This window comes from Hippocampus comes, unplaced genomic scaffold (genome assembly GCF_001891065.2).
Source record: "Hippocampus comes isolate QL1 unplaced genomic scaffold, H_comes_QL1_v1.1 scaffold174, whole genome shotgun sequence".
NCBI classification, from domain to species: domain Eukaryota; kingdom Metazoa; phylum Chordata; class Actinopteri; order Syngnathiformes; family Syngnathidae; genus Hippocampus; species Hippocampus comes.
The window spans coordinates 5,596,263-5,621,160 of NW_017805983.1; the positions used below are offsets into that span (position 1 = coordinate 5,596,263).

The 24,898-nt window shown below is 41.5% G+C and overlaps 3 protein-coding genes across 11 annotated transcripts in view; 2 read left to right on the forward strand and 1 right to left on the reverse strand.

Annotated features, from left to right (window-relative positions):
• Window positions 1–24: 24 nt before the first annotated feature.
• On the forward strand, window positions 25–13,829 carry bltp3a (bridge-like lipid transfer protein family member 3A). The gene is made up of 21 exons (XM_019890909.1): window positions 25–264; window positions 1,583–1,745; window positions 2,467–2,505; window positions 2,663–2,754; window positions 2,821–3,010; window positions 4,001–4,141; window positions 4,328–4,498; window positions 4,732–4,912; window positions 4,993–5,079; window positions 5,736–5,906; window positions 6,126–6,271; window positions 6,775–6,916; window positions 7,058–7,251; window positions 7,344–8,575; window positions 8,696–8,880; window positions 10,002–10,141; window positions 10,231–10,381; window positions 10,483–10,739; window positions 10,866–10,974; window positions 11,062–11,114; window positions 12,452–13,829. The coding sequence occupies exons 1-21, from the start codon at window positions 221–223 to the stop codon at window positions 12,566–12,568; spliced, it is 4,005 nt and encodes a 1,334-aa protein (XP_019746468.1). The 5' UTR covers window positions 25–220; the 3' UTR covers window positions 12,569–13,829.
• A 438-nt stretch (window positions 13,830–14,267) lies between these two features.
• On the reverse strand, window positions 14,268–16,738 carry taf11 (TAF11 RNA polymerase II, TATA box binding protein (TBP)-associated factor). Of its 3 annotated transcripts, none has more exons than XM_019890918.1 (6): window positions 16,544–16,738; window positions 16,006–16,237; window positions 15,792–15,922; window positions 15,629–15,716; window positions 15,145–15,241; window positions 14,268–15,048 (listed from the first exon to the last, which is right to left on the reverse strand). In XM_019890918.1, the coding sequence occupies exons 2-6, from the start codon at window positions 16,180–16,182 to the stop codon at window positions 14,918–14,920; spliced, it is 624 nt and encodes a 207-aa protein (XP_019746477.1). In that variant the 5' UTR covers window positions 16,183–16,237; window positions 16,544–16,738; the 3' UTR covers window positions 14,268–14,917. The 3 variants fall into 3 exon arrangements, with proteins under 3 accessions (XP_019746477.1, XP_019746480.1, XP_019746478.1); XM_019890921.1 differs by having other exon boundaries at window positions 16,006–16,217; window positions 16,519–16,738; XM_019890919.1 differs by having other exon boundaries at window positions 16,006–16,232; window positions 16,519–16,738.
• Window positions 16,739–17,149: 411 nt separating this feature from the next.
• The window catches only part of anks1aa (ankyrin repeat and sterile alpha motif domain containing 1Aa), a 56,359-nt gene continuing 48,610 nt past the window's right edge, over window positions 17,150–24,898 (forward strand). For 4 of the 7 annotated variants that reach the window (XM_019890914.1, XM_019890915.1, XM_019890916.1 and 1 more), the window contains exon 1: window positions 17,151–17,952. In XM_019890914.1, the coding sequence (XP_019746473.1) occupies window positions 17,774–17,952 (179 nt within the window). In that variant the 5' untranslated portion in view covers window positions 17,151–17,773. Of the gene's footprint in view, window positions 17,953–24,898 lie in introns of all 7 variants that reach the window. The other 3 variants (XM_019890911.1, XM_019890912.1, XM_019890913.1) reach the window with 1 other exon arrangement.

A 24,898-nucleotide genomic window follows, 5' to 3' on the forward strand; every position in this document is an offset into this window, starting at 1 on the left:
GAGAGAGAGAGAGCGAGGGAGGTGGGGGCTCTAAGGAGCCTGGGGGAGGTGGGGGCTATGCTGTTCAATGTGGAGCGAGGTACTTCCTAGCCTAGCAGGATCGCCATGGCTTTTAAGATCACCCCAGCCAATGATACATTCTGTATAGCACGATTTCCAAACTAGTAAATGTTGACCAGTAGAAACCCATCGGCAGAGATACGGCACAGCCACAGCAGAAATGGCCGGGATTATCAAAAAGCAAATTCTGAAACATTTGTCAAGGTAGGTGTCATGTTGGTTAGCCTGCTAGCCTTGCTGGATGCTGGCGACGTCAACAATCGCTTCTCGCTGGCTCGTATTGACACTTTCGGGGACACTTGTTTTTTCGAACGTGTTGTAAATTTCCGATTGCCGAACATCAGACGAGAAGAGAATTTCTATCTTCGTGTAAGCAGGCATGATCTTGCACATTATTTCTGAAACGTGCAAGCCCCTTCTTAAGCTCCACAAGCACCTGCATGAAAAACCGATTTACTGTAATTCATTTTGGTACAATCACAGTTTTTCACTCCAATTCTTACACACCAAGTCAATGGTTGAATTGCAGTGCTTTTGCAGATTTACAGATTTGACTTGAGCCAGAAAGCCTAAAAATAAAGGAATGTGACATCTGTGAGAATCATCATGAATTTTGGACATACAGTACTTTGTCACATTTATTTTTTAGTTTTAGTCCTAATTCAGACACAAAAGTAATATTTATGTGAGACATTGTCTAACAATACCATTACCATAATGTGGCTGTCATAATTTCGAGTAGTTTAGTATGTATTCAAATCCAATCCAGCATGTAGGTCCCATTAGGTTTTTAAACAGTGATCCTATTTGTAAATTGTTTAAGATCAACTTTAGTGCTGTTTAATTTTCAGGCCACCAGTTTTTAGAGTGCCAGGTTTTTTTCTAGTGGGATAAACTTAAATGTTTGCACTCATTTCAAGCATGTTAATCGGTGGCACTATAGTGTTTTGAACTAATATTGGTTTTAATTCCATCAAATCACTACTTTTTTTTCATCTAGTCCATCATTTAGAAAGTAGTAAAAGTGCACTCAAAGCAGATATTAAAACAAACCACAGATTTGTCACGGACATGTAAAGTTGGGTGTTGTATGCTCAGTGGGATGTGGGAGCTTAGTTTTGAACTGGTCTGTCAGGTCTTTCAGGCACATCATGGTGTTTACTAACGAAGTTAACAATTTGGCCAAATTCACAAGATCTGGGTGTCGACTACTCCCTAAGCTTCTTGTTTGACATTTTGCACAATTCTCTGAAATGTCACGATGATGCGTCGATCGTGTTTTATCTGTGAAATGAAGAGATATTGAACAAATGAAGGTGCTGTGATTGATGTTGTGTTGCTTTTCCCTACAGTTGTTTTCTCGCTCTCCTTTTATTTGCTTCTTATCCAGATGTGTGGATAAAATAGCAATTTTCTTTAGTCTTAAAGGAATCCTGAAATGCATGATTTTATTTCTGCCCCACAAATCTGTGACCTTCTGAGATAAAATGACTATTGTCTTTGGTCCGGTTCTTCTGCTTAGGTTCACCAAGAATCTGTCCCCAGACAAAATCAACCTGAGTACCTTGAAGGGGGAGGGGCAACTGTCCAACCTTGAGCTCGATGAAGAGGTTCTGCAGAACATGCTCGACCTTCCTACCTGGCTGGCCGTCACACGTGTCTACTGCAACAAAGCTGCCATTAGAGTGAGTCACTCTTAAAAAGACCAGCGAACCGGTTTGACAGATAAGTGCACAACTGAACCGTTAAGCAGAAACGACATTTTTAATCTTTATTTATCAGGTAAGGGAGTGGGAACAGATTTCATTTGCAATGCCGACCTGGTTGTAGGCAGCAAAGTCTTAAAAAAACATGACTGATACAAGTATTCTTTATCATACCTGTTCAAAAATAATCAAAATGATTTTCTTCAGTTTTATCTAATCTTTGACAAAGTGTAGACCAAGGAAGTTTGTCGAGGAGTAGCAGTTTTATTTTGTCATACATCATATGAGTCATTATATTTTTATTCACACTTTTTAACTTTTTAAAAATACATGAAGAATCAACAGTGGTCCCCAATCACAGGTCTGCAGGTCGGACCAGGGGGGTGGGGGGGCACCGCTGGACAGCCCTCTAGCTTGATTACCTTCCTCGACCTATTGAGCCATTCATCCATCTTCTGAGCCACTTATCCTCTCAAGGGTCGCGGCCTATTAATCCAATTAAAAAAAATCTCTTTATGAATGCATTTTCTTTATTCCTTATTGGCATGACACATCGAGAAGTGCCGGGAATATGCTTGCTTGCTTGCTTACGTCATGCTTTGAAGAGTCTTTTGTGCCCACTGAGTACAAAAGACTGTCAAATTCTGTGAATTTTTTTTCCACAGCCTTGACTAACTTTGTAGTCCTACTGTCTTTGCAGATACAATGGACCAAATTAAAAACAAGCCCCATCTGTCTGGTAAGAATTTGCTTCTGTCTTGCAGTACTTTTCAGCATCACTTGTCTCGTTATATCCCAATGATTCTAGCATCGGCCTTTTGTGTTCTTTATCTTTAAAAAATATTTGCCCACATTCTGTTTTATCCACGGCCAATTCTATTTCCTCTTTTGTGCAGTTCCTGGATAAGGTGGAGGTGGAAATGAGGACATGTGAGGAGCCACGTCCGCCCAATGGCCCCTCTCCTATCGCCATCACAGCAGGCCAGAGGTAAGCCCGCAGGGATCCTGCGTGAAAGGGAGCACATTGGCTCATGTGTGCTGTGACTGTTCACAGCGAGTACGGTTTTGCTGAGAAAGTGGTAGAGGGCATGTCTGTTCGGATCAACTCCATCACCATCAAAGTGCAGGCTCGGGCCTTCCATGCCTCTTTTGAGCTGTGGCAGCTGCAAGGCAACAGCCTCAACCCTAAATGGCAGCGCAGCGACCTCCGCTTCACGCGCATCACAGACCCAAAGAGAGGAGAGGTACCAGTGCAGCATCGAATTCTGTCCACATCGTATTTGGTTTAATTTGTCTGCATGTGTGCATGTAGTTAATGTCAGGGCTGTGAGAAATATTCAAAATGCATACAATCCTCTCTGCATTGTTACTTTAGGAAGCAAATTAAATCCATACTTACGGGTGTAACAAAATACGTCTTGGACTGGAAAATCGCTTATTGAAGAGGTATACTGTATCTTACTAAGAAATGGCACATTAACAGTAGTGACCAGTTCATTCAATTGTATGTAAAATGACCACAAAAAGTCCTGACATCAGACTGACGTCTTAAACTGAGATGTACCATATTGAATTGAATCATAATCCCACTGAGTTGAAACGAAACGAATCATTCCACTTTCAAATTACACCGTCCACGAATCATTTCGCACCCTACGTATCAAATCGTCTTTTGTGGAGAGATTCACACCCCTAGCCAATTCTGCTATTCTATGTACCCAGTTGATGAAGTTATGACAAGGTTCCCGCAAATCCTTAAAGTATCAATAAGAAATAGAATAAGACAATCTAAAAATGAGCCCTTAATTGGTATAAAAAGTCTTGTCATGTAATAAGTAGGATTTTATGATTGTAAATAGTCTAAAATCTTTAAATAAATTAACATTCTTAAAAAAAAAAAAAAAAAAAAAACATCCGGAATTTTTTCCTCAATGTTAACGTCACATAATCATAACAGCGGAACCAAAAAAAAGTAATGTGGTTTTTAGTTTGAACTCTTAAGCGCAGAGTCATTTATGGACTGGAGCAACTTCGAACAACATTGGGACCTTGTGAAGTTGTTGGTCTCCAATTTAATTTCAAATGGAATTAAAAAGGCTTGAATTTAACTTGCCTTTAGCCATAGGAACTCTGTCTTAAGTAAAGCCTATTTGACCCAAGTTTCACCTCTTCTTCCCAATGATGGCTGTCATGTTTGACTGCTGCGTGTGTTGTGTACCTTCTCTCTGCTTCAGGTGTTGACGTTCAAGGAAATTAATTGGCAGACTTTGCGCATCGAGGCAGACGCCATCGAGAGTGACGAGCAGGATTTGGGGAGCACCCCGTTGCGCCTCATCACTAACCAGGGGCGCATCCGCATTGCTCTAAAACGCCGAGTGAGATATGATCTACTTTGTTTGAATTGATATTCTTGTCAGATAATTTTTACATTACGTTGCATGAAAGTATGCGAGCTGCAGTATCATATTTATTGAGAGTAATGTAATGCGGATGTGAGGATCAAAGCATCTTCTCTTGCTGTCCATGCATTCGGGTCACAAATGCTTCCTTGTTCCACCCAGATAAAGGACTGCAACGTGTTGGCCTCCAAACTGCTTTTCATTCTGGATGACTTGTTGTGGGTGCTGACCGACTCTCAGCTCAAAGCCATCATCCGCTATGCCAAGTCCCTCAGCGAGGCCATGGAGAAGTCGGCTCAGCAGAGGAAGAGCTTGACTGCAGATTCCCTGCAGGTCCTCCTGCCGAGTGTGATCGAGTCAATGAAACTCAAATTGAGCATTCAATAGCTTAATCTTATGTCATCTGAAAAGCATATTTAAAGTCTTGCAAATGACAATTTCCTGTGCTTTTCTTGCACGCGTCTTAAGAATTGCATTCCTTTCTTCAACATGTTAGCTTCAAATGTGGGCTGGAGTCTGTCTCTTTTCATAACGAGATAATTAATATGACCACTTGTATGTTATAGACTGCTTCTCCATCACCTGGGCTCCACAACCTTTGGGCCGAGTCAACAGCCGCTCATACTGGCTCACCCAACAACATGAGTCAATATTTTGATCGCTTTGATGTGAAAGAATCTTCTTACCATACTTTCATTTCCCGCTTGGACCTACATGTATGCAATGACAGTTCCTCAGTTGCTGAAGGTACACGAATCAGACTTGCATTCAAGTAAAATCATAAGGGTCTGTCACTACCACTCCCAACAACTATAATATATTGACAGATCGAGAAGAGCCTCCAGGTTTGCAGGGTGCAATGCAGTTGACCTTCAAGAAGTTGGGCTTTGACTACTATCCTGTTCACAGACCTGGTGAGTGGGATGAGCCCCTCTCCATTTTATTACCCTTTGTTAAACGGTGTCCTGCCACATATTCATTTGTGAATCAGTGTTCTGTGACAATTGTATCGTAATAATAATAATAATAATAATAATAATAATGCATAGTTTACCACTGGCCAATGATGCTGCACCCAGAAAAGGAAGTTTATCATTCTGAATCATTTACATTTAACAATTTGCCGTAGTTGTCATTTATCTGATTTATTTAAGAATGAATCTTGATGATAGTCTTCATTTTTTCATTGTATCTGCTGAAATTGTCTTCAGACTCAAAGGCCCACAATAACGAAACCGACTCGCATGTGTGCAGTGTTTGTGAACTATAATTTTCATCTCTCTCTCTCTCTCTCTCTCTCTCTCTCTCTCTCTCTCTCTCTCTCTCTCTCTAAAAACACACATTTCTACCACTTAAAATATCCTGAATTTTGCCAAACTAGTGACGTTACTCTCTTACCCACCATTTCTTTCAGTGCTGTTTTCGTTTCAATGCATTCTTTTTTTTTTGATAAATGTTCTGAGACGGTGTGAGTAGCCAACTATAATTATTTCAGTCCAGTCGCTCTCCATGCATTAGGACTAAATTTGAGGACTGTGTTTTGCTGACATTTAATGCTCCTGCTCTCTAGCTGATGGATGTCGCCACTGGGAACGCTATAGTGGAACTATGGAAGCTCAGGCGCAGTGGGCAGGCAAACTGCTGCATGACTTCCAGAGGAGGGCAGAGTCGTCGGGGTTTCCGGGTCCATGTACTGAGGCGCCGGAGCCACGCAACGATTCGCCCGCAAGGAGGCCCCGAGGTATGGATGCAGAATTCATTTCACAATTTCACACTGAAATCCTTCTGAGGTACAGTAACAGTAAAAATGAATCTTTTTAGAATCGATAATTCAATCCAATTCAACACAACACAAACAATCCAAAAGTTGAGTTAATGAAATAACTGTTTTGAGAGTGCGGGCGATCTCAACAGGGTCGTAATACCCAAACAGCTTTAGTTGTGCTCTCTCTCAATTCAGACGGAACAACAAGCCCAAGGTCAGATCTCTCCGACAAAGAACACTCAGCCAAAAACAACTCTAGCATGAGTCCTTCAAGCGCAGCACTGAAGAGATTGCGGTCAAGCTGCATGGTGGTCCGGATAGATGACGTTGACATTTACCAGGCAAGATTTTATCGTTCTCTGATTTGATTTACCTGCTTACTGTTGCGCTCTGCAAGCAGTCAATTATTTGAACAAGCTACAAAGGTTTGCTGCTAACAACAGAAATGGTAAACATGGATTTATTTGAAAGCAGGGATACACAAATACGAATTTAAAACAGATGCTAATATTTTTTTTCCAGGGAGTCTAACGTGCATTTATTCAGGTCGGTTAGGCCACATGCGATAATACTGAAGTATTTTAGACTTTTTTTTTCATTCAAAGCAATAAAAACACAACCTAAAATAAAATTTCATTACCATGTGTTTGTGTTTCAATTGTTATTTCCAGGGTTATTTAAAGGGGCTTTTAGTTCCCCTTGAGGCAGAGTGAGACCCTCTGGGAATTGTTATTGGCTGTTTTTTTGTTGTTGTTTTTGTTTATGGAAGTTATCTTTTCTGCCCTTTTTTTTGCCACAAATGACTAAAACTTCGATGACTTTCTTTCTCTACCCCCCCATTCAGTTGTCTACAAAGAGCCGTCAAAACAAGAAATCCCAGCCTTTGTTGTCATGTAATCGTAAAGTTTTGAATCTGCCGGATAATATACCAGCAGTTCATTTGCAGTTTACTGAATACTACTTTCCCAACAGCCCCAGTTTCTCAGGTAACTGTCTTGTGTTGTCTTTTTATTAAATGAGTTAGAACTGCATCATCTCCACGACTGAAACCTTGGTTTCATCTACAATGTATTTGCAAGTCTCTCCTGAAATGTGAACTGAACCCTGACCTTGTTTCATACTCCCAGTGCCAACCTCGAACCTGTATGCCCAGGCAAATGGCCTCCAGCTGTGTGTTGACCCAGAGAGTGTGTTGTGGATTAATCTATTTTCAAGAGGGCTGCTGCACACTCTAGACCAGGTCAAAGCTTTCTACCATTTGCAAGACGGTGGCAAAGCAGACGAGCATGTTGACATCCGTCTGGATGCAGCTCAGCTCAAGGTGAATTGTGAAGTTGAAATGTAATTTAAGAAAAAAAACAACAAAAACAAGTCTGAATGGTTAGTCGTCATGTTTTATGTTGCTTTCCTTAGGTGGTGATACCCCTAGATTCTTCTATACTGGACCATCCAGAGCGTCCTCGGTCCCTTTCTGTTACTGTACCTCAGATGGCTTTCAGCAACACCCGCCACTGTCCCCATGGCTCCAGAGCTGACCTCAGCATGACCTGTGACACCTTTGCGAGCTGTTCGTTCTTCCAGCACGAGCCACCATGTCCTTACCCCAGAGACCGCAGTGCCTTCTGCGCCATACCCTCCATCTTCTCCCAGCACTCTCAAGAGTCGACACCTTCGCCGTTCATTACAAAACAACTAAGATCCCAAGATGTGTGGTCCCTAAGCCTGTCCCGTGTTGCGCTAGGTTTCGATGGAACTCGAGGACTCCCCAAAGGCAAAACGTACCCTTTTGTGGAGCCCTTTGCTATGTCTGTATGGATGTGCCAGCCTGATGCCTGGGTCAGGCGTTCATCATCTCATCCCGCTAGCCTTTGCAGGGCTCATCAACTCCCCTCAGAACAACTTCCCCACGAAGATGCTGCGCTTGCCTTTATCCATGTCTTGGCCCATGTCATCACGCCAGTCAAGATGTGGCTCAACCACTACCAGTATGTTGCCTTGCTCAGAATGAAGGATTCCATGGCACGTTTGGGGGTGGAATTAAGTCGGGATCTAAACGACGTTAAGCAGTGTTACGACCAAAAGTCAAAACCAGCCACTGTTTGTCTTGCCCTGCTTTTGGACTCAGTGGAGATGGGTCTCCTCTTACCACCAGCCAGCACAGAACCTGAAGAAGAGGTCCCCCATACTCCAGAGACTGACAGCCCCAGTCTCACAGACTCTGACATCTCCCCTTCTCATCATTCGGCAGATTTGATCCCTGAGGACAGTAGGTTACAAAACGGTGTATCCTCCCTCAGCACAGCCCACACTGCATTTGATCACGCTGAACAAGATGGTACTGTGGAGGAGGCATGTGAGGCTGTTGAAGAGGGACTGGAAGGTGATGCCTTGGCGTTCCTCGAGGACACTCCAGTCCTGTCACCTCAGCTCTCACCTGTCAACTCCCCTATCCTCTCCCGAGATCCCTCCACCTTCAGCCTGGAGGGAGAACTATCAAGCGCCATCAATGTCACCAAAGATGTGACCAAAGATGCCATCAGTGCCTCGCTGGACTTAACCAAAGGCGCTTTTTCAAGAACAAGGGACGCCTTTAGCATGTTGAGTCGTGGTTCTGGGATGAGCAAACTGTTCAGTCCACATGCCAAGTAAGTGCTAGTGCTTTCTGGCTGAGCTGGTGACATTGTAATCAGGCGTTTGTGCATCAAATGCTTTTATTAGCGCTTGATGATCTGAACAGATGAGTGTGTGTTCTTGCACATTCACAGGGAGCAAGTCCAAAATCCAGAAGAGTCCTCCCCCTCCCTGGTGGCCAGCCTAAGGCACCAAATGATGAAGCAGTCACCTTCCCAGCATTCCTTTGACAGTGCTATTTTGGATGGCAGTCTGCCTGATGAAAGTCTGTCTGTGGGCAGTGATGTCGGGGACAATTTAGTTGTTCTTATGGAATCAGGTACTTGGGACATTTCCATTTGAAACAATATCGCCCTAGATCTGCTGCACATTGAAGGATGCAGCTGAACTATTGCACAGTGTGCAGAGTTTGACAGCTAATTTTCAGGATTGGCTGACTGTTGGGCACTTGTTTTGCTGCAATCCAACATTTCTAGCGCCGATAGGAGCCAAATAAAAGTGACATGTTTTATCTTGTGAAATTTCACAACCACAATACTGTATACGTACAATGTATGTCACCCATAGACATTTGACATTGTAAATATGGTTAAGTTCTCTGACAAAAAGCAACACTTATGCACTGTGCTCCTCCACAACTTGGCGGTGGCCGGTCACGTCTTGCTCGCCCAAAATCAGGAAGTGGGGACGTGCAGTGGAGTTTCATGTCGCATTGCTTAAACAAACACCTACATGTGTTGGCCAATCAGATGAGTGACATCGCGGCCCTGTTCTGCCTGTGTTTTACAAGCACCTCAGACATGGTTCTGAAAGCGGTTCCATTACGACCACGTGACCCCGAAAAAGTGTTAAGGAAAAGCGACCACGTAGGGCGGAGCCAGGCTATTTCGGAGTTGAACCCTTATAATGGGAAAGTGGATTAACATCCCAAATAACGGACGCTAAATTCACTCTGACATATTGCACACACATTTAGTGGATGGGTTGCACGTGATCTACTAATTTGTAAGATGTAAAAATGGTGCACACCACCCTATTTGTATGAGGTAGCAAAGTGTAAGTGCAAAATGACATTTTGAAGTGATGGAAATGTAACTTCTCGTGGACGAGCAAACAAACCGTGGATAGTTTGCCAAATGTGTTATGACCTGTTCTGAATCACACACAGCTTGTGCATACCAAGAATGTTGGTGCTGATGATCAGGCTATGAAAACTCTATGTTTGAAATCAGAAGAATTTAGACATGAGTGTGGGAAAAGTGGATGCATCTGCTTAACACTGCATTAAAAAAAAAAAAAAAAAAGAAGCCAGCACCAATAACCACAGTACGCTAAAATGACCCAGATATCTCTTTGCAAGTGCAGTCGAGTTTGCCCCCATTAAAGCATGTCCAAACCTTTTATAAGTCAGGCCTTCAGTGTGTTGTTTGACGTTTCCAGAATCTGGTGTAGATTCTGCGCGTGTCAGTGTCAATCCTTCAGCCAACCGAGGCAGCCCGGCTCTTGGCACAGAGGGAGGGTCATCAGCTGATCTCAGCAGCTCCTTATCATTCAGTACAGAGGATGTATCTACAGATATGGTAGGTTCTTGGGTTCAGACAATGTAGCTATGGAGTTTCTAAACAGATTTTATTTTCACAATTAACATTCTTTTGTATGGTCCTTACAGTCCTCTGTGTTGTTACTCATTCTGAATGGGACATCCTGCACATTGGAAATAAAGGGCGAGGACCAAGTTTTTGCTGTACAAGCCCAGAATCTAAGCTCAGTACAGATGGGTAACGTCAAGGTTTTTGACTTGCTAGCTGGTCTCATTCAAGGTAACACAGACTGCCACTGTGAGACATTAATGGCACACTGCTTATTGGTAAGCTGATTTGTCACTAGATTTGTCTGTTTTGACAACATTCCCTTTGTGCAGCTCCTTCCCACAAGCAGAATGAACATTGTAGCAGGGGCTCTCCTGCAGTGTGTATGCGAGCAGAAAACGGTCCATCTGCAGCACGACACTCTGAAACGACAGAGTCTTTAGGCCTGCTGGATGTGAGAGTGCAAGACTGTCACGTCGAGTTGCTCGCCTCTACCGTAGCAAACATCGGGCCTTTTCTGGAGGATGAATTGAACATGGATGGTCAGCCAATTAACGTACACTTCAGCAATGTAACCATTACTATTAAGGTGGGCCATTGAAGTCCTTTTTAATTTTGAAATGTTTCTGCATGTTACTCGAATGTGATTCAAATGAAAAAACTGTAAAGCTTTGTTTTATTTTGTGAGTTGTTATCTTGTTTTTGTTTTCATTAGGATGATAGCCCAAGAATTTACCCAACAGCTCCTCAGCCAACCTCAGTCACGTTTGTGGTAGATCAGCTGCTTTTTGAGTGCAGTGATGATGGTATCATGAGGCTCAAAGGTGGGCAAAACAGCGTTTTCATCTCTAAATGTTGGATACGACGGGGCACCCATTTATGTTTTGTTTTATTTTTTTAATTGACTACAGCTGAAGTTCTGGACAGTCCAAACTATTCCTGCTCTGGTAATCAGCAATGTGAGGTAAGCAATTTCTGCGCTTGCACAACCATACACAATCATAGGCCACATATGTTACACTCACACAGTCTAATGAGATCCAATACAGGAAAAACACAAATTCAGAAAATACCCAGGTTTATTTAAATTTGTTGTATACTGATTTTAATTTGTAGAGCTGTATAACTGTAATTTTGTTGTCCCAAAAATTAATACATAACCATTTCTAACTGATTGGTTTTTATTCCTAGCTGTATTGCCTCAATTTCCCCTCTGGGGGGATCATTAAAAAAAGATCTTATCAGCATGATCTGTGATGCACGAACACAGTGGTTCTTAAACCTTTGACACCAAGTACCATCACAAAAAATACTTGGCTCCACAAGTACAACCATCATCATGAGAATTAAAATACAGTAGCGTAGTTGGCCAAAGTGTTCAAAAATGAGGCAGAGGTTTTATTTAATATTAGTGTTGGTAAGGCTGTCACTATGGAATATTTTTCGAATCGTTTATTCTATCGGTTGTACCATTGATTCATCATATAATCTGACATTTTATTTTATGTTAAGGTGTATTACAAATTCCTCAATTATGGCTTGTGAACCAATTATTGTTGTTTATTTGGGATTGTATAGTGATTAAAAAAAACTAAACAACAATTATGATTAGCAATATCACAAGAGGGATTGATGTTGTACTCATCAAACTTTTTGACTCATTCAGTTAATTGTTTTCCAAAGTAAAAGCAGATGTTTGTAAATGTTTTCTTATTTTGGACCAACATGTAAGAGTCAGTTTCCCTTCATGAAGGAGAAATCAGAGAATACTTACAGTTTAGTGGTTGAAATTTGATGGTTTGAAATTAGTTAAACAATGGCACAATAGGATAGCTCGATTTATTTAAAAAAAAAAATTGTGCATTAATTTTTACACTTCTAATTGCTAGCCACCATAACAGTTTGAGCATTACCAGTCCACTTAAATATTGGAAAATAAAAACTTTATTTAAATAAGGAGTCAAAAGAATAAAAGTTGTACCTAAATTTTTGAAAAACATTTTAATAAGATTCATGTGAGTGTATTGTATTTTAGCAATGTATTGTAGTGAAATCAAAAAAGTTTGAACATTTAATTTAGCGATGATTTTGCATACCACGAGAGAGAGCCCGCGTAACACCGGTGGTAATCGTACCACACCTTATGAGTTTTTATTTATTTATTTATTTAATTTTAAACTCTGGTGTCTAGTTGTACTCATCGTGAAAAACAAAACCGCGAGATTAGACTAGTTTGCTTGCGGCATCCTGTCATATACAGATGATGTGCTATGAACTGATCTATTCATCCTGCCATTACAGAGGCAAAGCCTGCAGTCGAAACTTTCTGACTCCCAGGTGGCCCTCACACAGGCCCTCAGTGACCGAGATCGCCTCCTTCGGGAGATAAAGAAGTATGACCCTGGGTTCACGCTCTGAGCCCAATGACCTTCAAGCCTCTGTGATGATCACGTACAAGAGCACTGTAAGAAGGTGACGACTGGAAAGTGGAGGTGATTACATGATGATGACTTTAAATTGCTGCAATTACTAAAGGGGAACTTGTAATTATCTGGACAATGACTTTTTCTCTTGATCCGGTGGATTTGAAATAAAACTCAGTGTGTTTCAAATATCGACTTTCAGCGTTAATTTAAAGAATGCTGAATGTGTTATGCACAGTACATCAATTAAAAAATGCCTTTCAGTGAAGGCCAGAAAGAGCCACATTTGTCCAAATATGTTTGTGCCCCTAATACTGAATGTGTGTCCGACCTTGAAAGACGCAAACAAATCTAAACAATTGCTAGAACTTCAAATCCATCATGACGCTCAAAAGAGGCAATACATTGTTTTTGAAGATGTCAATGTCCAAATAATTCCAGAGCTAGCCAAGTAGCTAACGGCTATACTCATATCAGACAGTGAATCAGGTGTTTTCTGCCCACATTAGTGTGGACAGAAAACGCATCTTTTTTTTTTGTTTGTTTTGTTTTTTTTTGTCATGCAGCATGATTAGTTAGATACTGTCAGCCTTTAAATTCTTTCCACTTCAAAGTTTTGGGTGGAGATATTCAAGGTTGATCGTGTGTGAAAAACACGATAAGCGCACGTCTTGGTACTGTAGATCCTAACTATATGAAAGACCTGTATTTATTTATAAAAGTATGATGTAGCATAGTAGTGTCACAGATTGTGAAATGTAAAGAAAACAAGTCACTTTTTATAAAGCATAAAAATACATGAGCATAGACACGTTGAAGTTCACCTCATTGCCATCTTTGAGTTGTTTTATTTCCGTGCAGTGTTGTTGAAGTAATGAAATGTATTGCATTTTGAATTCAGTACCTTTGTGGCTGCTCGTGTTATTACCTGTGGACACCGACAGTGACCACACAACATGCCAGTTAAGTTTACTTGCGTGAGCGCAAGACAGTGCGAAGCAATTTTATGGTTCACTATTCCGGCGCAGTATTTTGGAATCATACAATTCAAAGATGGCTTTGTGGTACTAATTATACATGCTCATGCAGTGTGTCATGTAAAGCACTTTTCTGAACATTTGTGACTGTGAAGTAGGATCGATGTATTAGACCTAATGCTTGCGTTTTCTATTTTATGCAAAATAATGATGTAGCCATTCGTTCTAAAACTGCACAGTATGTTGTTTATGACATGAATGCTTTATTTAAAATGTTGACCTATTCCATCTTGTCATATGTGGTGTGGCATTTTTGCCTTTAGAGGCACTGAATTTACTGACCTCTTAGGTCACCTCATCTTCAGTGTGTGTGGGGCAGACCTTTTGTGGTTGTAACTCGCCAATGCGCTCATTTCAAGGTTATTCCAAGGAATCTTTGCAATATCACCGCTTGATCAACCAAAATCAAAGAAAAGAACAGGTGTTGAATTCATACTTGGTCCTTCATTAGTAAGTGATTCAATCAAGTGTGAAAGCTTCTTGGTCTGCACCTGCTGGCGACTTGATCAACTCCATGTCTGCCCTCCAAAGCAAGTGTGAGGTGCAGAAACGGGATGGTCAGTAAAGCAAAGTGTCTCCTGTGTTTTTGCTCTCATGCATGAACTTAAGTGTCATCGTGTTTGCACTTGTGTGAGTATACTCACTGGATTTTTTTTTCCACTCATCTTGACAAATTATAAAAGATGGCAGGTGAGAGCTTCCAAATGACGCAAGGGTTTTGAACCCTGTGGACAGCACTTGTGTGGAATATTGCAATTTTTGTCTTTATCACTTAAGACTAATGTGAAATTGGTTCTGTGAACCGAGAGTGAGTGTAAAGTATTTTAACAGAATAAATGAACACTTGCTTCAACATATTTAAGTTGTGCTTCTGTGGTCCATCATTGCACCCACCTCCTGACTCACCAACAGACAGGAGCCTATACATCAGTTCATGGTGGACATTGCAATGAATTCATATTTTAAATCTTTAGTAAAAAGGCCAACCCGTAATACTATTTTCAATAATAAAATTGACTGTATTTACAACCATACTTGATCAGTACAACTCCATATCAATTGAACTGAATGTTGTAGCAATCATTTACACTGACAGTTTGACAAGAACCAGAGGCGTTGCTTCCATTTCAAAGTCCTTGGTTGTGCACATCAAAGTTTCTTCAGCAGTATGCAGACTGATCTTGATGTTGGCTCAGCAAGTTGTAAGTAGTCTGACGACAGGCGCAACGTTTCCTTGGAGTAACGGCACCACTTTCGTAGTATGGCCAGTTTGGTCATCAATGACATGTTATTTGAGGCTGCAAACCTCAATGGAACAGAATGTTTTTGTACTTGGTGTTGGGAATCTGATGGCGGCTCTTTAGCCTCCTCACCGCCTCCCTCATGTGTTTGGGCTGAAGAGGTGGTGTGTCTCCCCACTTTTCACAAACATCCAGCGCTGTGAAAACCCAAATTATTTACTTTTAATTAAGTTAAATTATTTACTATTTATTTACAGGAAACTCAAGTCTACCGGAGTGTGCTATACTCTTACCTTCCTCAACTATTTCCCCAGCAAAAACTTTGGAGATACCAGACATGGCGATCACCACGTTTTGGGAAACCGAGGATCCTGTTATGGACTGGATCAGCTAGAAGAAAAAAGAAAAAAAAAAAAACTCTGTTATGATTTGAGAATACAGTGATTCCAAACCACTGTGCTGGAGCAAATCAGTGTGTCATGAGAGGTGTGCCAGAGGACAATACCAAACTTCACTTTACAAATTGAAACGATGAATAATTTGGTTCATCTACAGTATCTATGCCTGTAATGCATTGTATAATGAACCTACCTGTTCCAGTTCAAACAACATAAGGCTTGGCTTCCTGCAAGTACGGTATATCAGCTTTGTATTTAACTAAAAAGGCCCAGACTTCACATGAAGGTCATTATTTTGTGGTGTACCATGCGATTGTTGTTCCTTAGCTCAATACAGTTTTGGAAACACTGCACTAAACAAAATTTAGAAGCTACATACCCTCTTAATAGCTGCCTTTGGGAAGGCAGAACGCCTGTACATTTCATAACGATTCAGCTGGTCTTCAGAGAAAGATGACACCAAAACCCTTCAAAAACAGTGGAAGAAATGTGTTAATGGAAATATATTGAATATGGTTTGTGTTTGGTTGAAAATATCTTACTGCATTTTTTGTATTTCGTCCTCATCAACCTTTTGCCTCTTCTCCTTTTTCTTTTCTGGTTCCACCTTCAGTCTTTTCGATGCAGGCTGACCCGAAGTCCCTTCCTCTTCATCCTCTGCTGCTGCTGGCTCCTTCACACGAAAAAATAAAACGGTGGACAAATATTAAGAGCCAGTCATCTAATTATGTCGGCCGAAACGTAACATTTACTTACAGATGCATCGTCCTGTTTCCGCTGGTCTTGCGAAGAAGACTCCTTTAATTCGTCTGCAGGCTTTTCTGGGGCAGGGGACGATGTGTCATTCGTCGCCTTAGCTTTAGGCTTCTCATCTTGGCCGGCTACTGGGCTCTCAAGTGTGACCTCGGTTTTGATCCGTGCAGGATCCGCCATTATCACCCAATCACGATGACAGACAGCTTCAGCCTCTGCAGGGTCAGATTCTGCAGGAGTTAACCATGGTTAGTCTATCTGTCCATGACTACCACTATTTACATTTGACCGATCGTATGAAAGTAAACATTTGTACACATGTACAGTAATTTCTAAATTGAGCGTCGTGGCAGTGACGCACATTTTAATATTGCTAACATTACGGTAAACACGAGTTATAGGGTTAGGACAATACTGGACCACAGCCCAAACATATCAAACCACGTCAGGGTTATGTTTAAATACAAGCAATGTTTGTTGGCTGGCTAACTAAAAAAAAAAGTAATCATCGCTTACCTTCACTGGAGTCCGGCGTCAACAAAATAGCAGCTAAGATAACAAACGTTCTTTTAACTGGTTAGAATCAAGCAAATACGGCCTAATACAAACATTTCCTTCATAAAGTAACTATTTATTCTCTAATTATGCTAGCGAGTTTTGATTTTTCTGGAGAAAAGAATCAGGCAACTTGCAGCTGCCCAACGTCAGTTCCGGTCGCTGTTCTAAAACCTTTATTGCCATTGTAATTTTTAACAGAGACGGGTTTTTGCCAAACCTTTATTGATACTGTACTTGCAAAGAATATTTATTTTGAAACTTGTTTAAAATTGTCATTGACTCGTGATTTTGGTGCCTTTTAATTTTAAAGGTAATTCTTACATTTTGAATCCATCAAGGATAGAAGTAAAACAAAAATCCTGTTGTAATCACTTTATGTGTACTCTTCGTAAGCTTTAATCAAACATGACGAGACACAAAAATCGAATTCAACTGCAATTATTTAATAGCTACATTTAAATTGAGAATATTCTAGAGCACAGATTTTTAAAAAGGCGACACTAATACAGTATTTTCACCAGGGTTGCCGGTCGTGTTTTATTCGTTTTTTTAACCAAAACGTTATGATTCATCTAATATCAGCCAACGCCGCCTACTGTTACCGTTCACTCACTGTCACCTGATGAGCTCTTGTGAAACGTTCCTGTTCACACCCACAGAGACAATTTGACTGGTTCGAACAAACATACAAAAAAGTGACAGGGGGTTACAGGAATGACGTTCTCGTTATTTTTCAACAATTCGGTTCATCGTTAAATTGAACATTATCAACACGGTCTCTGTGCCCACTTGCGTTTGTGGCTCCATCTGACCGAAATCTCCAGTATCGAGCTTTGAGCAGCTCGGGGAGGGTGTGTATCGTGTAGTGTCCGGGGCTGTGCGCGTTTGTCTGCCTGCTGGGGGCTCGGCTTGGAGATGCAGCAAGTGGGAGCAGATTCGAGGAAGTGACGGACGCCACTCAAGGGACTGGCCAGAGGAAGTTTGCTCCATGGTGGTGCCGTGCGCCTCAGCGAAACTTTTCCCCCTTTTCGGCACCAGCAGCAACGCCGTGGAGCGGGCGGACGAAGAGATAAGAGGTGGAGGCAGCTTTTTGTTTGCCCACAATTGAGGAATACTAACTCGAGATCGGGGGGAAAGGAGGGCTGTCGCAGAGGAATTTCACAAGAAAAGCCCATCCTTCTACTTTTTTTTTTTTTTTTTTATCGCATCCACAATGGGGAAGGAGCAGGAGCTCCTCGAAGCGGCGCGCACGGGAAACCTGGCCGCGGTGGAGAAGCTTTTATCCGGGAAACGACCGTCGGCTGGCACCGGCAGCGGGTTGTATGGAACTGGTGGAAGCGGCAACAGTGGCGGCCACGCTGCCTCCTCGCATCCGCTCTCCAGTCTGCTCAGGTAGGCTCCATTGGAGGGAAGCAGGCGCTGTTAACGGAACGAGCCCTGCAGTGTTTCTCAGTCAAATATTACCCTGGCCTACTCCGTTTCATTATGTAGACTAATCACTTCTGCTAATTTATTATTATTATAATTATTATTTATATACAAGGGAAACATTTTGTCCAAGGCAGCCCAGCTAATGCTTCTTTGTTAGCTCCAAGCCAGCTGTACTGTAATGCATAAACCGCTGGCAGGCTATCATGCATCTTTTTATTATCTATTATAAAAGAGTACATGCTGTTAAAAAGGACTACCAGGCATTATTGAATGTCTATACAGTATTCCCACTGGTGAAGGTGAACTAGCAGCCGAACTTTCATCTAACCATTCAAACGTGTGAGGATAACTCGTGTGTGTGTGTGTGTGTGTGTGTGTGTTGGCTGTTATGAGGGCTTTGGTCACAAGAAAATGCTTACAATATTTGCTATTTATTACATATGAGAATGTGAAATTTTGCAAGATTTTAGCAAGCATCAATCATGGAAGGTGACATGTTTGATTTGCTTTCACGGGCCACATAATATGATGTGGTGGGCCAGATCTGCCCCCCCCCGGGCCTTGAGTTTGACACCAGTGATGTATCTGGATCCAAATGATTTCATTTTACGCAACCCGCTGATGAAATAAAATTGAGTAAATTCAACATGCCATTTTTTTTCTTTCAGTGTACTTAACATACACATCGCTCCATTATATGTATACTGGTAGTCACGCATGGTTCTATTCAAAACGTCATTTTGTTTTATTGTCAGTGTGACAACATTTTCATGAAAATTAAAGGAAACGTATGGACATAAAGAGGGATATCCGGTATTGGAAGTGCCATTAAGCAATGGCGATAAAATGTTTTGGCTATTCAACGCATTCATGTAAAGGAATAAAATTTACAAAATATGCGGTAAATTCGCTTTTTCTAGTTGTCAATCACATTTGTGTATGTGTGTGTGTGGGGGTGGTGTGGTGTGTGTGTTGTGACTGAATTCAGCTGCTTGGGAACATTATGGCAGAGGTCGTAAGAAGGGGGAAGTCCTTGGTGAGGTCAACGTTTAATGAGGTTTTAGCCACCATCTTGAGGATTTTGTCTTCCTGCTGAATTGAATGATGTTTATTTCGATACAAACTATAGTCCATCAAGTCTGTACATGTCATCTCAAGTCTGTTTGCCTGCCAGGAGTCTCTCATACAAATGCTTGGTATACAGCCCTAAATGGATGACATTCATATCAGAATTGGTTGTGTGCCACAATATCCAGTATGGTATGAGTCTGATTGTTTTTGCCAAGTTCTTCCCATGACCTGATATATTGGTGAGCCAAAGCAGCACACACTACCTCAACTTGTTCTAAGTGTGAGTCTTTCATCCACTCCCTAATATCATCAGCCTACTCAAAGTGACCTTGCCTACGATGCATCGTCATCATCAAATCCGGATGAACATCTGTTAGTCAAAGCATCCTAGCCAACTTGATCTCAAGTGTTACTGTAAAACTGAACGTGATAAGTTGGGATACTTCATGCAGACCATGTAGCACTCTTAAATTTCATGTCATTAAAACCTTCTAATGGGAAATCCAATTTCAGAGACATTGTTTTGAAGCTGAATGCCTCATGACCACTGGAGTCTGTCATGCCACCTTCTCAGTCAGATTAATGGGAACATTGTGAAAAAAGTTTTCTCAGATTGGATTGACTATTCCACCATTTAAGGACAGGCAGGTTTCAGATTTACAGAATTTTGTTCCAAAATAATGCAGCTTTTGTCAATAAGGCTACCTTTTATTAACAATCTAACTTCAATCGTTATTATCATTTCACGCTGTCTGACGTGTGTTTTCACTAGCTTTTGGTGTTCTTGCTTTGGAATGGGGCACATGTCAAGACCTGCAGTGTTGTTATATGCACGCAGTAGTGCAGCTAGGCTCTGCGGAATGTCAGCTTTCCCAGGAGGCCTCACACCAGCGGTTGCCATGGGACAGGCACCGACCCCGGCGTGTTTAATGATGCCCTGACCCTAAACATTTGCTCCATTAGAATCAAAACGAGGTGGACAGGGCTGCTTCAAGTTGCAAGGTCATGGCCTTTGAATCGGCTACATGTGGTGCAACCTATTTAAAGCCCACAATGCCATAATAACAATGTCTCTAAATGATGCATTGCCATTACAATAACAATGAAGTCTCTCAAATAAACCCCTTATTATTGTATCTGACAAGAACATGATTGTGGGTCCTTGAAATCCAGCTCTGTATGGGCCTATTTCAAGTTTTATCCCATATATAGCGAGCCGTAATGTATGACTACTATCCAAATCAATTTAAGTGAGGAAAATGTATTCAAATCAGTTTATGACTTAATTTAATTATGTAGGATATTACATTTTCCCACTTGGATGTCTTTCAACAAGTTAACGTGAAAACAATTTCATAACAGTTGGTCTAGGCGCAAACTCGCTAGGACTGGTTACAGGCAAATAAAAAACAGGATTTACCCTAAATTGACAATCAGTTTTTTTCTCAACTGGCAGAATTCCAACCAATCAATTGATCAACTAATCAATTATCATACCTTCTCTGTGTGTTTCTCAGAGGTCTACAGGAATAGTCCCCCCTCCGCCCTCCACCCCCGATTTTCTGGTCCACTTTGTAACAACATAAGCGGTGGCTCTGAGTGAGCTGGAGCTCAGATGAAATACCTGGCAAGAAAAACAAACACTGTGCCCATTGAGGGGGAAATTAACTGAGGAATTCTCGGAGATCTGGACAGACACCCTTAAAGCTTAGCCAGATTGAAGGCTTGTCTTATAGCTTCACAGCCACATCCTTTGTCCAGCTGACAAAGCCTTGCCGGATAGCTTTTCATATTCATATAAGACCATTTGGTGCGGGGGTTTCTCGCCTGTTTCGGTCTTACAAAGAAAACTGAGCTCTCATCTGGCTGGAACTGGACCACCTATTTAGAGTGCCCTCTTCATTAGACTCCCCGTTGGCCAAGAGAAGTCTGCAGTATTTTAGGACCGGACCAGCTGTAAAATGTTCTGTGGATGCGTATTGTTTATTGTCTTGCAGGGTCAGTTTTCATAAGAGTTATAATGATTTGGTTTGCATTTTAATTTTGTCTGGGCCCTACTCCAGATGCTTCCCTACTATTAGGTCTGCTATATCTGGGTCGTTCTATCTAGACAGACCCACACATAAGACAGACTGAAGTCACCTTGAAAAAAAATGTGCTCAGTGAGAACTAACCCAGTCTGTTCTTAAAGAAAAAAAAAACCTAGCACCAAAGTATGTCTCTTGAGACGAGTGTGTGCACGTACTGTATATCTGTGCAGTTTGAAGGTAGCCAGAGTGGTGCTGCTGAGGAAAACTCTTCTTACTGTTTCACCGTAGCATATAGAAATCATGCAAAATCCGACTTCCAAGTTATGCTACAGTACTCCCCTGCAATGTCAATGTATCATTCTGAGGTTAATGTCGAGCTGGCGAGCGGCAAGCTTGCCACTCGCATTGCATCAATTTTAACCTCTGAACTTGGAGACTCTGTGTCTGGTTCAACATGGGTCGTTGGGAAATCTTACACTGCCATGTTAGCATTGCAGGAGCATCTGAGTTTGGGGTGAGCTGCTTGGCGTGTGACGTTTGCGGCACATGTTTGTGTAGTGTGAGAACAAGACGCCTCTGAACAGTGATAAATTACACTTACAATTACACCTATGGACAATTTCGAGTGTGCCATTAACCTGCCATGCATATTTTTGGAATGTGGGAGGAAACCAGAATACCGGGAGAAAACCCACGCAGGCACGGGGAGAACATGCAAACTCCACACAGGAAGGCTGGAGCCGGAATCGAACCCTGCACCACTACACTGTGAGGCGGACGTACTAACCAGCCTACCACCATTACACACACACACACACACACACACACACACACACATATACATATATACATGAATGAGTCCCAGGCCCAAAGTGCTAAAAAAAAAAAAAAAAAAACTTTGATTAAAATCATATATCTTCCTTGATACGAAATGACAAAACCTATCTTGTCGTCTACTTCTCTATCCTGACCTAGAATGTTGCTGGTACAGTATGGTGAATGAAAGGTTACATTATACTTGAGTACTCCCATGTGCGCTTGCTAATGTAAACTCCAGTTCATTCCTCCATTGAAAATCTTGCAATAACAAATAGTCGAAAGGAAACAATAAGAACTATGAGGGTTGTGAGTGTGTCTTTTGTTTTTTTTTTGGGGGGGGGGGGAGCATTGAGATATGGGCCCCAGTTATGGACGTGTGCAGGCCCTCTAGTTGCCCATTAGTGGTCCAGACGTTTGGTCTGTGTGCTCCTGTGGATGGCGTCTCCCTCTATCTCTCACTGTTCCCCTGTCAGCAGTCTTCCTGCCCACCTACTGGTTGCACAGCCATACATCTGTCTATACCACACTTCAAACATGTGACACAGTTAAGTGCACTTGCTTTACAGGAAACAAATTACTTTCTTATCAAGAGGTTCACTTTTCACATCAATTTTGCTATATAAAAGAAGTCAAATAAGAGTTTTCTGGAATGAGACATCCTGAGGTTGACTTCTAAGGCACACTTAATTGAATCATCAGAGAATATGTATTATATATAAAAGAAAAAAAATGAAACGATGATTTGGCTGGTGCACAAATAGATTATTTTAGATATTTTTTTTTTACGAAACAATGATTTGCAATTGTGTTTCAAGTACCAACATATGTCATTCAAATGGAAACAAAACACTTGAAAGCTGCTGTTGGGAGAGTCACGCGTTCACTGTTTGGGGACATGCCAGCTAGAAAATGGGTTGGGATTTAATTGTTTTTTTAAATGTATTTTTTTAATGGCTTGCTCGCCTTCTTTTCTACAAGTCATCTTTCCCTGTTGCCCACATTGCTTTTTATGCCCATCTTGTTAGTTGTGCTGCAGGCCTTCTGACTGCTGCCTTCTTAATCTGTGACCACCCGTAGTTAATTAACATCTCCTATGACCACTCACGCTCTGTGAAATGCAATATAGCATGATGTGTTTATGACCCCCTCTGTAGGCCTTGAATTGACCGGGCCACAACTGAACCTACAGTCGTGCTACTGTATGTTAGTTTTCATTTCAGTAATGGAGCATTATAATCTCTTGCATCTTCTGTACGTTTAATTTAAGGATCGCAGATGTTTTTGTCCAGTTATTTAAAATGTATTGCTGCTAGGAATACAGTGCATGTGTGGACCAAATCTTATATCCCGATATAGATAATTTTATATCCCAATAACAATGCATAGTAAACTATCAAGGATTATGTCAGATCGTACAGTAGAGATGTTCATATGGCACAATGATATGTGATTATATTGCACAGCTCTACTATAGTGTAACAAAAAAACAATGCCAAGTCACCGCTTTGAAGTAAGTAGTGTTAACATACTAAATTAAGATAGCAGCTGTCATCAAATCTACATGACATCAAACCATTAACAGTTTAGGTTTTGGAATGTCATTATCTTATTTCCAGGAATTAAATTAAACAATGTTACATATGCACATGTCCCGACCAGGTAGACATTGAAAAGAAAATTTAATCCTGGTGCTTTAACATCTATTGAAAACTGAAATAGAACTCCTAAGTAAGCATAAGCAGAATGAATATATTGAGTAGGCATGCTGTTGTTTTCCTTTGCCGTGTTACATTTTCATGAGTCATTCTTTTGGACTCGGAGGTCATATGTCTTTCGAGAAATTCTAGGTCTAACCTGTAAATGGGCAGACCATGACGTCACAAATTCATCTTGTGGTTTACGGGAGTATGTGTCACAGACATCTCGAGGACTCATCATCATTCTCATCGAACTGTTGCACAATTTGCTCACTAACTTTCAATATTGCTGCAGAGCAATCATGCTGTTGGTGTTTTATCTGTTTCAACATGCAAATGTGTGGATTTCCTCTGCCTTTTGTCTGATATTTTCATACAATAAAGCCACTAAGAGTTTGATAGTGCAGATTACCAAGCAGGTGCTTCAGTGTCTCTGTTACAATTAACTCCTTTTCACACTGAACTTTGGTTTTTGCGGCTCTCACCGCAGGGTAGAATGCAGAAAGGTGCAAGGACGACAATGGAAAGCCTATCCCAGTTGTCTTCGAGCAGTAGACAGGGTGCCCCCTGAACTGGTTGCTAGCCCATCGCAGGGCACACATAGACGAACAACCATTCGCCCTCACACTCACACCTAGGGACAATTTGGAGTATCAGGGTTCGTACGGGTCCATAAAGTACATAAAAATCAAAAAAAAAAAAGTTGTAAAATTATGTACATAATTGTCCAACATTTTCAGGAAAAACTTCTAAAATCCATAAAAAAAACCCATAAAAATCAACCTGTGGTGTTCATTTCATTTGTGTATGTCATTTTGTCCACCCTTCCAATAGTATAATATTCCATAGTTTTGTCGTAAAATGCGCCTGGCGCGTTCCCCTCAAACCCCGCTGTCGAGCTACATGCCTTCGCCGTCTCCGATCAGTTCCGATGATGATCACGTGATCACTTCGGGTCATTTCGGGTACCTGTATTTTCTGGAATTAGCTACTCATCGAAATTAACATCCTCAGCTAGTGACAGACAGACAAATATGCCGGGACAATGTCACTTTCAAGGGGGGTGGCGGGAACAGCCGGAATTCCGTGATTGGGTCGGTAAAGTTGCCGGCGATAATACGTCGGCCTACTGCCGAGTGTGCAACAAGAGCATCTCCGTGAAAAGTTTGGGTGTTTCGGCGCTGAAGACTCACGCAAAAGGCTCGAAGCACATGAAAGGTATGTTACGTCGTCCATTTCATACAGGCCCATTTTCATTATAACACATGTAACTAGCGGGCGTAGTTGTCA

Bases quoted from the DNA above. Each gene is read 5' to 3' on its own strand.
- taf11 (XM_019890918.1), bottom strand. From the start codon at position 16,182: ATGGCGGATCCTGCACGGATCAAAACCGAGGTCACACTTGAGAGCCCA. The intron at 15,923-16,005 runs GTAAGTAAATGT...TTTCGTGTGAAG, and splicing joins GGAAACAGGACGATGCATCT to GAGCCAGCAGCAGCAGAGGA. The intron at 15,049-15,144 runs GTAAGAGTATAG...GGGTTTTCACAG, and splicing joins TGGGGAAATAGTTGAGGAAG to CGCTGGATGTTTGTGAAAAG.
- bltp3a (XM_019890909.1), top strand. From the start codon at position 221: ATGGCCGGGATTATCAAAAAGCAAATTCTGAAACATTTGTCAAG. The intron at 265-1,582 runs GTAGGTGTCATG...TCTTCTGCTTAG, and splicing joins ATTCTGAAACATTTGTCAAG to GTTCACCAAGAATCTGTCCC. The intron at 4,913-4,992 runs GTACACGAATCA...ATATATTGACAG, and splicing joins CAGTTCCTCAGTTGCTGAAG to ATCGAGAAGAGCCTCCAGGT.